At 38.4% G+C, this 12,606-nt stretch overlaps 1 protein-coding gene across 2 annotated transcripts in view; it reads right to left on the bottom strand.

Moving 5' to 3' along the window:
• The window catches only part of LCLAT1 (lysocardiolipin acyltransferase 1), a 187,014-nt gene that overhangs the window by 124,452 nt on the left and 49,956 nt on the right, over positions 1–12,606 (bottom strand). For both annotated transcript variants that reach the window (XM_004777892.3, XM_004777893.3), the window contains exon 2: positions 200–368. In XM_004777892.3, coding sequence (XP_004777949.1) covers positions 200–364 — 165 coding nt within the window. In that variant the 5' untranslated portion in view covers positions 365–368. The remainder of the gene's footprint in view (positions 1–199; positions 369–12,606) is intronic.

The raw sequence follows: 12,606 nt of genomic DNA, 5'->3' as shown, positions 1-12,606 counted from the left end.
GAAGCTTTTAATTTTGGATATGATTCTTAGATATTTTACTTCAAGGACATGAATTATATTTAATTCTCTCTAGTTCCTGTATTTCCTCCAGAAAGGATTTATGTTTATTTTAACATCTGACTAAATCCACCTCTAACAAAATAAAAACTGGTCAGCTGGGCTACTTTGGTCCCGTCTCCTTATCTGACATGTGACTTACCACGGGCAGCGTGAGCCAGGTTGCCACAAGGCGGTTGTTGATCCAACGATACCAAGATGGGCTTACAAGCATCAAAGGTAAAAAGGGGCCCAGCATGAAAATGCTTCCAAAAAAGCTTCCGCAAAACAGAATGAGTATAAAGTAAATCCCTTTCCATGACACCATGATTCTGAAAGATACAAAAAAAAAAAAAAAAAAAAATGTATTTTGTTATTATACATGTAACTGCTCAAATTGAAAAACATAAAATAATCTTTGAATACAGGGCTAAAGAAAAGGCTCGAATAAAAAATATAAGAGCTCCAATACCATAAAGGTGACCCTCATACATGTCCTACAGATCTAACAAACTTCCAGGACACTAGAAATCAATATAATCAATATTATCAGAATAAACGTCTAACCTTTAAAACAAAAAAAAGGCTGTCAAATATACAAATATACAATAAACAAATATATTTGTTTTTTTAACTGGTTATTAGTATTAACAAAAAACTGTAGAAGTTGACTCATTACAAACTTTAAAATATTCCAAAATTTTTTATATCCTACTATAAAAAGTAGACTTAATGGACCAAGAATTACAGAACATCTTCCTAAGACTGACTTTGCCTAAAAGGGTTGGCAATTTTATAGTACACTAAATTTTTTTAAAAACCTAGAAATATTAATCCTTCACATTAGAACCTAAAAGTAGTATCTTTAGGCAACTCATCTTAAACTGGTTTTTTTGTTTGTTTTTTTATAAGCTGAAAGATAAAGCAGAAGTCAGACTCCTCGCTTTCCTAAACTATTTGCCAAAAGATTACTTTCAGTGTCTTCATAACCAGAAACACTTAGAATTGACATTTTAAAATAAACTGTTGGAAACACAGTTTAAAATAAATAATCACACATTTGATTTTATAACCTAAACTACAATAGAGCAAAAATATAGTTTGCCTCGGTATAATAAAACTGTTAGAATCATTAAAATTATGAAAACAATAATGGCTTTAAAATTTTTATATTACAAAAGGTATTCCAGTGGTCAAAACCTGTGATTCCTTTTAAATATTCAGAACAGGCAACAAATAAAATTTCAAATGTCAAAGTGCTTTCATAAATGTCAGACAAATAATAAAACAGGTTGAATCCCTTAACACAGACTCAAGTTTATCCGGGCATGGAGTAGTTTTTTTAAACCTCTACCAGCACTTGACAGTATGCGTACAACATCCTTCCAAGTACAAAGAGAATGAATATCTGAGAACTGGATTTCTGCTAAACTCTCGATCTAAACTTCTGAGGGTGGAAAGAAAGACCGCTGAAGAGCAGGGGCCCAACACTTGACTCGCCCAGGGCCCAGGACGGTGTTTGCTACTCCGCACCCTCAGCCTCGCTTTCTGAGGCCCTTTGCACGGAAAGAAGACACTTGGGCAGCTTGTCCCCAGTCTTTATGGGAAAGCTTTTTTAAAACCAGAGGGAAAAAAAAAAAAAAAAAAGACAATCCACAGTGCTGCTCCTTTACCTGAAACCCTCTAAGAACCTCTGTTGCTCTGTTTGTCTCTGCCCACAAGCCCTTCACTAGCTGTCTGGACACTTACCCCTAATCTCCCTGAAAAGCTGGGCTCACACCCCCTCTGTTCATATCCAACAAAGCCTCAGACATGCTTTTTCCTTGCTTATTAAACTATTTGTCATCTGATGTGATTAAGCTCCTTTAACTATGTATATTGTAGTTCCTTTAGATACTGATATCATCTAATAAAATCTTTTCATTTTATAGCGATAAAGGGGAGAACGAGAATCACGATGACTTGCTTTCCTAAGTCCCCCTAACCAGCTGATAGATCAAGTCTTTACTGCCTTCCACTCTCTACCAAGATACGACGTCACCTCCCTCCCACTGAGGGGCTGGGAATCAGAAACCTGAGTCAGCTTCTAAACACATATGTAAACACAGGCGCAGATAATAAAAAGACGTGTCCCATGAACATACTGGGGTTACTCAGGCCAAGTCTAACCTAAAATTACTTTTCCATCCAGTTCCTGGTTTCCCTAGAGAGGTTTCCCTAACCTCTGGATCATTTGTTCAATGACTCAATAAACACACAAAGATTCCTACTGTGGGCACAAGGCCCTGTGCTCGTCAGTTGGGGACAACACTGTGGGTATGACATGCCAAGCTCTCATAAACCTCGCAGTCTCTCAATCGCCTTCTCAGGAACCCTTCCCTGGCTCTGTATTTAAATCCAACTCCATTCTGCCTACTTCCAACTCTCACAGGTATCACAGATAACCACGGTTAACAATTAGGACGGCTACACACTTACTCAGAATTGCTAAAATTGAAAAAGACAAAACAAAATAGAAAAGTTGGCGATACCAAGTGCTAACGAGGATGCTGCAGAGTAAGAGTTCGCACAGACTGAGGGCGGCAGGCAACGTCCCATGCGCGCTCATAATACAACCCAGCAACCCCACTACTGAGTGTCCAGGACAGATGAAAATTTACGGCAACATGAAAACCTGTATACCACTGTTCACAGCAGCTTATTCATTTCATAACCACCAAAAACTGGAAGCACCCCAAACGGGGAGCAAGGTGGGGGTGAGAAGATGGGTTAACAAACCCACAGCCCAGACACCTATAGTTTCTTACTCAGGAAGGAAACTTCCTTTCCTTCATAAAATGTCCTTATGTAATCACCTCACAGCTGAAACAGTAACTAGCCTTGCTCCCAGAGTCTAACAGGTAGATTAAGAAACAGCTGCCATTCCACCGGCTGCACACCACAACAGAGGATAGAGCAGGGCATGCCGGGTGTGGTAAGACTAGAGCAAAGGAAGGCCAGAGGAACTCTGTTAAAAGGGATTTTAAAAATGCATTGGATTCTTGGAGGATGTGAGGTTGGGGAAGGTAAAGATTATTCCAGGTAGTAAAACAAAACATGCAGAGTCACGGAAATTTGAAACAGCACCACTTAAGCAGGGGATTATAACTCATCAGATATTCAAGAGATACAATGTACACAGTGGGGAGCTCCAAGAGTCACCACAGCACAGGTCCTAGGGACAAAGTACACACCCAGGCCTGGAGAGCCAACAACACCACCTCTGACATGTCTCCAAGAAAAAACCTAAGGCCTAGGACTCCTATTTGGGGATAAGAGCTAATGGTGCATATAGGCATCGATGCAAGGAGTGAATGGATTGGTTTTGTTAAAAACTTAAAGCAAAGAGCTTCTTTTCCCTTTAAAACTGGCGGTACATGGAATTTGTTGGCAAAAACCTAGCATTGACAGATGCTGGTAGCAGAGTGGTCTGTGAGCCAAGACCATCTGACCCAGCTCCCACAAAGCAAGAGTTTGATGATCACGACCACATCACTTAATCTGGATGCTTACAGATGGGGAGGCTGGAGAAAATTCTTGAAGGCCTACCTTTTGAGCATCTAATATTTGCCAGGCACTTTACAGAAGGCTCTTGGCAGTGACATATTCAATGCCTGCAGATTCAATCATTCATGAGCAACTAAAAGGTCCTTAACATGTAAATACTCCAAAATTTTCCTGAAACTCAAAATTTGATTACTCTAAGACTGGGTTAAAAAAAAAAAATCATTTAGGTAGTAATAATATCTGGTCAACGGTCCAATATCCGAACCTCAGTGGCCCTTTATTCTATTTTTACTTACCTCATAAGCACAAGGTGGGGCAAATTAGATGCACAGTGGAGTCAAAAAAGTAAGGTATCAACAATATCAGTGGTATTTACAGCTAAAGAGTAAGGGACTTGGTTCCCTAAAACTGTCCATACTGACAGAGGAGAGGTAAGGAACCTCTAACCAGGGGCGCTCCCAGAAAATGCAGTGGACGAATGGGTACCAGAAAGATTTAAAGGCCAAAAAGTAAATGAGTGATGAAAGTGACAAAGAGTTATTAAGCATACTGTTTAGGCCTTATCTTCTCTGAAGAAAGTAAAACTAGCCTTCTGGACTAGGGGATACACAGTGGGATTAAGTGACCACACACATAGAGAATCCTGAACCTGAGACCCAGCCTTTCCTCACTGGGCTTTCCAGGGGCTGGGAACAAGATTTCAGTCCTACTCCAGCACTCTCCCATAAAATTTCCTGCAGTGATGGAAATGTTCAGTAGCTTTGCTGTCCAGTATGACAGTCACGCTCTGTGTGGCTAATTCAGCCGAAGAACCACTCATTCAACATGGTGAGTGGCCACTGGACCAAACAGCACAACTCTAGGCAGACTACTGGAACGCACTTCTCTGCAGAGCTGATAGAACTGCGAAGAAAGATGAAATACAGAAGCACTGAGGGCTCCTGAATAAATAGTCCACCTAAATCACCCTCCAGTGAGGCCCAGAGTTCATGGAAGCTTCACCTACATACAAACTCCTAATTGGCTTAAGTCCCCTATTTTTTATTGTGAGCAGATAATGAGCCATCAGAGAAAGGCCTTAACCATGACATTAAAGACTAAGAAGAAAGTATACTTGAGGGAAAAAAACTATTCAAAAAGAAGAAAACTATCTTTAACATTTCAGAAAGACATATACTGCTTCTAGTAAACAAAAACATGTTCTTCGTTAAATAAAGAAAGGAAACATTCAGAAAACAAAGGAGCTGCTGGAAGTTAACAACATAGCGATGTTTAGGAAAAATTAAACACTCAAGAGTTGGAAAATAAAGCTGAGGAAATCCCCCCAAAAGTCAAGACAATAAAGAGCTGAGAAGTAAAGACAGTATTAGAGGACCAAGACAAGACAGGAGGTCCCATATGCAAATCATGAGTGCTAAAAAGAGAGAAGCGAGGAACTGAAGAAATCAGCAATAAAATAATTCAAAAACTTCTCTCAAACTGGTGAATGTGACATTCCACATTATCAGGGCCTGCTCACCAAAGGACAGCACTGTCACTTTCAGGACAGGGAGACAAAAGGACACTCTACAAAACATCTACACAGGATATAAACAGGTACAAAGGATCAAAACTTAGATTGGCTTTGGACTTCTCAGTAGAGATAGATCTCAACAGCAATACCAGAAGCAGGATGAAAACAGAACAATGCCTACAAAATTCTCAAGAAAATTATTCCATCTAGCCAAATGTAGGGCTAATAGAACAGTATCATCATACATGCAGAATCTCAAAATAACCTCCCATACAATCTTTTTTCAAGAAACTATTTGATGATGAGTTTCCTAAAGGAGTAAACAAAGAGATGAAACATGGGAAATAAGAGATCTCACAAAGGTGAGAGATCAAGAGAACCTCCAAGATGAAGGAAGACCCTAAGATGATAATCAAGCATAAGACAGAGAAGGTATCCAGTCCAAATAAAAGACCCTCTGAAAGCTGTTATCACCAAATTCCTTGCTCCTAAGCAGACTATCTTTTTGAACCAAGGACAGAATACCCGTATGAACATTGACACAGATTCTAATCTACACTTGGCTTCTTAAACACATTCTGATAAAATTCCGACAGGCCAGCTGATGACACTCATTTTATCTACTGTAAGTACTCTGCTTTGACCTACTCCTGAGAGACAGAGGGAGGGCATGGAGAATTAGGAGCAGAAAATATATTCCTACCCGAGAGCCAGAACCTGCAGAGTTTAGCCAGATGCCATGACTGTGGTGAGCCATGGACTGTGGTTTTTTAGGACTCATTTATGCATGAATTTGCCCACGACCTTCCCCAGAAATGGATCTGGTCAATGCTCTGGGACACTCAGATCAGGCTACTACCTAGAGATTCTGTACCTCTAGAAGCCTTCATCTAATGACAGATTATGCTTACTTCAAATGCATACACACACACACACATTGAAGAATATACACACAGGCGATGAAATTTTAAAGAAAAATAATGACTAACATAAAAGGATAATAGTTGTCATAGGGGGAGCACAGGAGACTTCTAATACTGGCAATATTCTATTTCTTAAGCATCGTGCTTACTTATATGTTCACCAATAATGACACTTAGAATAATGTTCTTTATCCACTACTCTTGCAAGCTAGATGAATACTTCACACCCAGACACAATCACACTGATTTAGTTCTTTCATAAACATAAGTGGAAATATGTTTGAGCTGATTAATTTCTTTTAAATCCAGCAAAATTTTTAAATCCCTAGATGCCTATTAATTTGCATGACCTGATTCGGATGAACATTTCTGCGTTTTTCAGAATTTAGTAACATACACACATCTGTCTTGCTTGATGAAATGGTTTGCTGCTTAATTCCCCAATGAGAACTGTATTTGTTCTCTTTTCGAGTCTCAAAAGAAACTCATGGCTAAATTTAACATTCAATTCCAGAAGCAAAGATCTGTGTTATTATTATTTCTTTCTCCTCTTATAATCTTTTTATTCTCACTGGTATTATCATATATGTCTTTTATCCTTTTAGGCAGCAGACTACTAAAAAAAAAAATAAATTTAAAAGACTGTCACCATTGGTAACCTTATTCGCCTTTACTTATTTTACTTAAAAAGACTGGTGTTTACTATAGTGTTAAGAAAGCACTAGATATCTTAAGAATTTATGTTCAAGATAAGCTGAAGATAAAAAGGTATACTTTTATTTTTTTTTTAAGATTTTTCTTTATTTATTCGACAGAGATCACAAGCAGGCAGAGAGGCAGGCAGAGAGAGAGGGGGAAGCAGGCTCCCCGCAGTACAGAGAGCCCGACACGGGACTCGATCCCAGGACCCTGAGATCATGACCCGAGCTGAAGGCAGAGGCTTAACCCCCTGAGCCACCCAGGCACCCCGAAAAAGGTATACTCTTTTAATAAGCAAATTACTAAAAGGCACAAATTAACAAAAATAAGCCGAAGAGAGAGAACATATAACACCTTTCCATATCATCTCAGCATTCATGAGGCAGGCAGAGGAAGCTGAAAGGATAACATACAAAGTTTGCTCTGGTACATTTACCTGTTTGGGAAAAGGACACAGATGATAACAGGAAAGAGAAAAACTACAGTTTCACTCTTCCTAAAGCAGCTCAAAACAACTGATACTCTCCCAGATACTAGAAGAAGGTGCAAGGTAAGTAAGCATTCTGGTTAAGATCATCTAGTTAGATGAAATAAAACCACAGTTTACCTATTCTAATAAACACAAGAGACAGTTCGAGAAAAGATGGGGTCAAACCTCAGTTAGATCTACTCAAAATGAAGCAAGAATAACTTTCAACAATCAACTGGATTTCAGTAAACAAGTCTGCTAACTCCCTTTGGTGGGGAGAGGGTCCACTGAGAGTTCTCAGCACCACACAAGGACATCTAGTTAAAATAATACAATTTTCTCTTGTTAAAGTTTAGTGAGAAGATGGGGTGCTTGGGTGGCTCAGTGGGTTAAGCCCTTGCCTTTGGCTCAGGTCATGATCCCAGGGTCCTGGGATCGAGTCCCACATCGGGCTCTCTGCTCAGCAGGGGGCCTGCATCCCTCTCTCTCTGCCTCTCTGCCTACTTGTGATCTCTCTCTCTCTGTCAAATAAATAAATAAAATCTTTAAAAAAAAAAAAAAAGTTTAGTGAGAAGAAATTATCTGTGTAAATACTCAAATACTCAAACATAATTCTCTAAATCCTGATGCAATTCACTTACTTAAAATGTATTTAAAAGTTAACACCTAGAAAGAAGCAGAGAGTACATACTGTATGATTCTATTTATCTAAAGTTCAAAAACAGAAAAAATAGACTATAAGATTAGAAGTAACATTAATGGTTATCTGGGAGGTACAGAGCAGTAGTGACTGGAAGGGGCACCAGAGGGCTTCAGGAATTTTAGTTATACTCTGTTTCTTGATTTGGGTGCTGGTTACATGTGATGTATTCACTTTATTAAATTCAGTGAGCTATACATTTGTAATGTATGTACTTTTCTGTATGTATATTTTAATAATATTTACGAAGAAATATTTACCAAAAACTGTCATATATGCAGTAATTTAGATACCTTATAGGTAATTGTTTATATGTATGCAGTCCTCAGGAAGAAAATACAAATAGTCAATACACATAAAGAAATGCTCCGGGCCCCTGGGGGGCTTAGTCAGTTGCATGTCCAACTCTGGTTTCAGCTGGGATTGGGATCTCAGGGTTGTGGGATCAAGTCCACGTGGGGCTCTGTGCTCAGAAGGGAGTCTGCTTGAGATTCTCTCTCTCTTCCCCTCCCCCAGCTTGTACATGCACACATGGGATTGCGCTCTCTCTCTCTCTAATATAAATAAATTTTAAAAAAAGAAATGCTCAACCTAGTCTCAAGAAAATGCAAATTAAAACAAAATAACCATTTTTTTTCTCACTAGATTGGCAAAAATGTCTGTTTTGCCTTTGATATTCTAAAAATCATTTGTTGGTCTTTCCTCTTATCACTAGAAGTATAAATTTCAGAGGACAAACTGATGAGTTATAGTAACACATATAAGCTATAATAATTTTGAATATATCTGCCATCATGAATTCCTTCTCAGTATTTACCCCAGAGAAATACTAAACTGCATGTACAAAGATGCTTCACCACAGCATTGTCTGTAAGCAAAATAACAGAAACAGAAATGTCCACTGATGGGGGAAGGGTTAAACAGTGGTGCAGCCAACATTAGGAAACACCAGGCAGCAGGTAGAAAGAATGAGATCAAGCTGTCTTTTCTAAATTGAACAATTCTCCAAGATGTATTGCTAAGGAAAAAGACTATGATACCATTTCTGAAAGGGAGGAGCCACACCCCTAGAAGAAAAAAACTCTAGGCTATATGATTTATATAAATGAATGTAAATACACATAAGTATGTCTGTAAGGACACACGTTTCCATGGCCATCTCCATGAAGATGGTAGAGGCTGTGACTAAGGATGGTAGTTAAGGAGAAACAGACCTTTCTGTAATGTTTTAAAAAGAGACATTTCCATTTGATACTCACATACAAAAAAGAAAGAAGGGGGAAAGGGAAACAGAAGAGGAGGAAGGAAAAAGGCAGCAATGTCAACGTCAGGGTAGCCAAAGTCAGTCACCTTGTCAGTCATGTCAGTAATGCCTGGTGCTCCATGGTCCCGTAATCAAAGTTAAAATGATTAAATGCTGAGGTAGAAAAACCTCTTAGCATTACTGCTTGTCATACTTCAGACTCAAAGTTTCACAAATTAAAAGCCACAATTAAAGACATACATTGAGATAGGAATGATAAAGTACTCCGGGTAAATCAGAAAGGCACAGAGACCCCCAAAAGTCACTCAAAACCACCATCTATTTATTTTATAGCATTTATCTTTGTTAACTTGAAGTTTAAGCTCCTCTTCTGTTGTTCTCTTCATGAGACAGAGAGCTAACCAGTAAAATGTGCAAAGAACTAAGCGATAGAAGTCCACAGCTGTCAGAAAGCAAGCAAGGAGTTTCCTGAAACTCTTCATATACACAAAATACGAGCCCATGAATATATGTGTATAAAAATCTCATGAGGATGAAGTTCTAGCAGAAAGCAGCTATTTTAAAAGTTTCTAAAAACAGAATGTTCACTTCTGACTCTCCCCATGGCTACTTTAATCAAAAGCATACTCTTAAAAAGACAGAAAAAGGAAGAAATTAAAATAGCTGTCTAAATATACCAAGTTATTTTGATCATTTAATTCTGATCATTTAAACAGGAATAAGTACCAATTAGAGTCATTCCAGTCATTAAAAACTCATATAAAATAATATATGCGCTATTAAACACTAACCATCTTCAGGCAAGGTAGTACAAAGAATAGTGCCTTTACCCTCCTCGGCCCTATCATCTAGGTTGAAAGAGAGTATACATTTGAAAAGACGGGAGGGAAGCAATACAAGAAAGTATATACTAAATGCCAAATTCATGAAAAATCAGTAAATTCAACAACCAGTTTGTAAAATCTTGTAAGTCTAGAGCTAGACTTAAGATCACTGAGCTTTAAACATCTTTCAATTTCACAGATGATCCTCTTGCTATACCAATGAATAAAGTGGGGAGCAGAAAGGCCTGACCCCCTCTTATAGTGGGCACAGCAGGTGGTGCTGAAGCTAGGCTAAGACCTCCGAACTCCAGTCACCAGCTAGCTCAGTGTTCTTTCCATTAGACAAGAATCATAGATGGCTAAGGCAACCAACTAAAACATGAAGAAGGAATTAGGTGCAAGCGAGGGCTGGGCTTAGAAGAAGGATACCAGTCAGTCAAGCTAGGACAAAAAGAAAGGCAAACAGGCTACCTCTCAACAAAAATCTTCATGGTGCACACCGTGCAGTGACTGGGTTAGTCGTGAGAATGTTTTTGAAAGTCTCAGGATTTCTGTTGGGTTTTGTTTCTTCCAAATTGTTTCAAACAAAATGAATTATTAACAGCAAGCATTTTTTTAAATGAAAATGCCACTAATTTTTTTTCTGTGTAAATGGCAAGCCCACTTATATTTGAACAGTTTCCTGTTGTTATATGAGCTTTCCTTGTAAGATATAAAGTTAAAACCATGTACACCCACGCTAAGTGGAACACTACTATATGAAACCCTTTCAGAAAGACTGGTTAGTACAACTCTCTTATACCTCCTACCTGATATTCAGGAGACTATCTCTGGGTCAAATTACTTATTATAGTCCTCAGAATGTTACAGTAGCACAAAAAGCAGCAACTCCACTCCCAGATATATATACACCTACCTGCAATGAAAATACATGGCCACATAAAAACAGATGCAGTGCCATTCGTAAGTCAAAAGTGGAAACAGCCCAAATGGGTCCTTCATTTGATAAAGGGATAAACAAAAGGGGTTTGGCCATCAACAGAAAAGAAATGAAGCACTGGATACATGCTACATCACAGACAACTTTGAAAATCTTAATGCTCAGTGAAAGAAGCCAGTCACAAAAGTCCACATATAGTATGACTTCATCTACATGAAATGTCCAGAAGAGGCAAATCTATTGAGATAAAAAGTAGATTAGTGGTCCCTAGGGCTGGAGGCAGGTAGAACGGGAATGACTGCTAATGAGTATGAAGTTTGTCTGGGGAGTGGGGGGTAGAAGAAATTCCGAAATTAGACAGTGGTGATGGCTGCACAACTGAACATTCTAAAACCACGGCCTTGGGGTGCCTGGGTGGCTCAGTTGTTAGCCTTCTGCCTTGGCCCAGGTCATGATCTCAGGGTCGTAGGATGGAGCCCCACATGGGGCTCCCTGCTCGGGGGGAGACCTGCTTCTCCCTCTCCCACTCCCAATCCCGCTGCTTGTGTTCTTTCTCTCGCTGTGTCTGTCAAATAAATAAATAAAGTCTTTTTAAAATAAAAAAGAAATAAAACCACTACCTTGCATGCTACCCTTGAAATGGGAGAACTGTACAGTGTGTGGATTATTTAAAAAAAAATAAAAAGTTATTAGCTGGGAGATTACCAAGATACGAGTAACTCTAACCATTTTATCCTAGCAGCCATGAATGCTGAAGGAAAAGAAAAATTATAAGAATAATTACCACCTCAGAAATTAGAAAAAAGAGCATATACAAGCAAAGCCAGAGTACAACAGGCAACCAAAATCTAGACAGACGGCACGCAATCACTGAACAGAAAAAAGCCTCGCAGACACAAGACAAAATGTTACCAGTGACTATCCTTGCATACTGACACTGTGATTTTTCTTCTTAATTGTGCACAGACTTATTTTCACAGTATAAAAAAAAAAAAAAAAATCCCAGTTACGTTTATTTCAAAAGGAAAAACGAGCCAAGGTTTCTTATACTAAGGGACTGGAGAGGTCCCATTAATAATAAACCACTGAAGATAGAGTCAGCCACTAAGAAGCAGCATCAAATGGGGATTTCATAATATTGAAACACTGGCCCAGTGCTTTTCATATGTAAAAGATGCTGACATTCTGACCTCAGTAACTTGTCTTTTCTAATGTAAATTACTGGTATTCACTAGAAGGTATAAAATACTACTGTTCCAGGGCAGCATCTACCAAGTGTTTTGACTGGACAAGGAATAAGATGTATTCCTTCCTGTTTCACACATTACAGTTCCTCAAAAAAACGCAAACCAATCACATTATTTTTAAAATATGTAGTTAATTATCATCTTTAATAAAAGATGTTTTACAAATTAATATAAACTGAATAAAAATACACTACCATTTTGTCAAATAAAGTCAACTATCATTCACAGTAATTTTCTTTTGATACAAGCAAAATGAAAAAGAAGAAAATTTAATGTTTCCTTTCTTCAATTTACTCTTCACAAAACAAAGGGCAGTTTACCCAAAGATGGTTCATGGGATGTATTCAAAGGTTCATAAATCCCCTAAAATCGTATGCTAATTTACGTAAGTGTGTTTTTCTAAAGAGACACTCCCTAATTTGTATCAGAGGGGTTTGAAATTCAA

Source organism: Mustela putorius, unplaced genomic scaffold, assembly GCF_011764305.1.
Source record: "Mustela putorius furo isolate JIRA1106 unplaced genomic scaffold, ASM1176430v1.1 tig00000281_pilon_pilon_pilon, whole genome shotgun sequence".
NCBI classification, from domain to species: domain Eukaryota; kingdom Metazoa; phylum Chordata; class Mammalia; order Carnivora; family Mustelidae; genus Mustela; species Mustela putorius.
The sequence above is the reverse complement of the archived record's forward strand: the minus strand, read 5'-3'. Positions and strand labels throughout refer to the sequence as shown.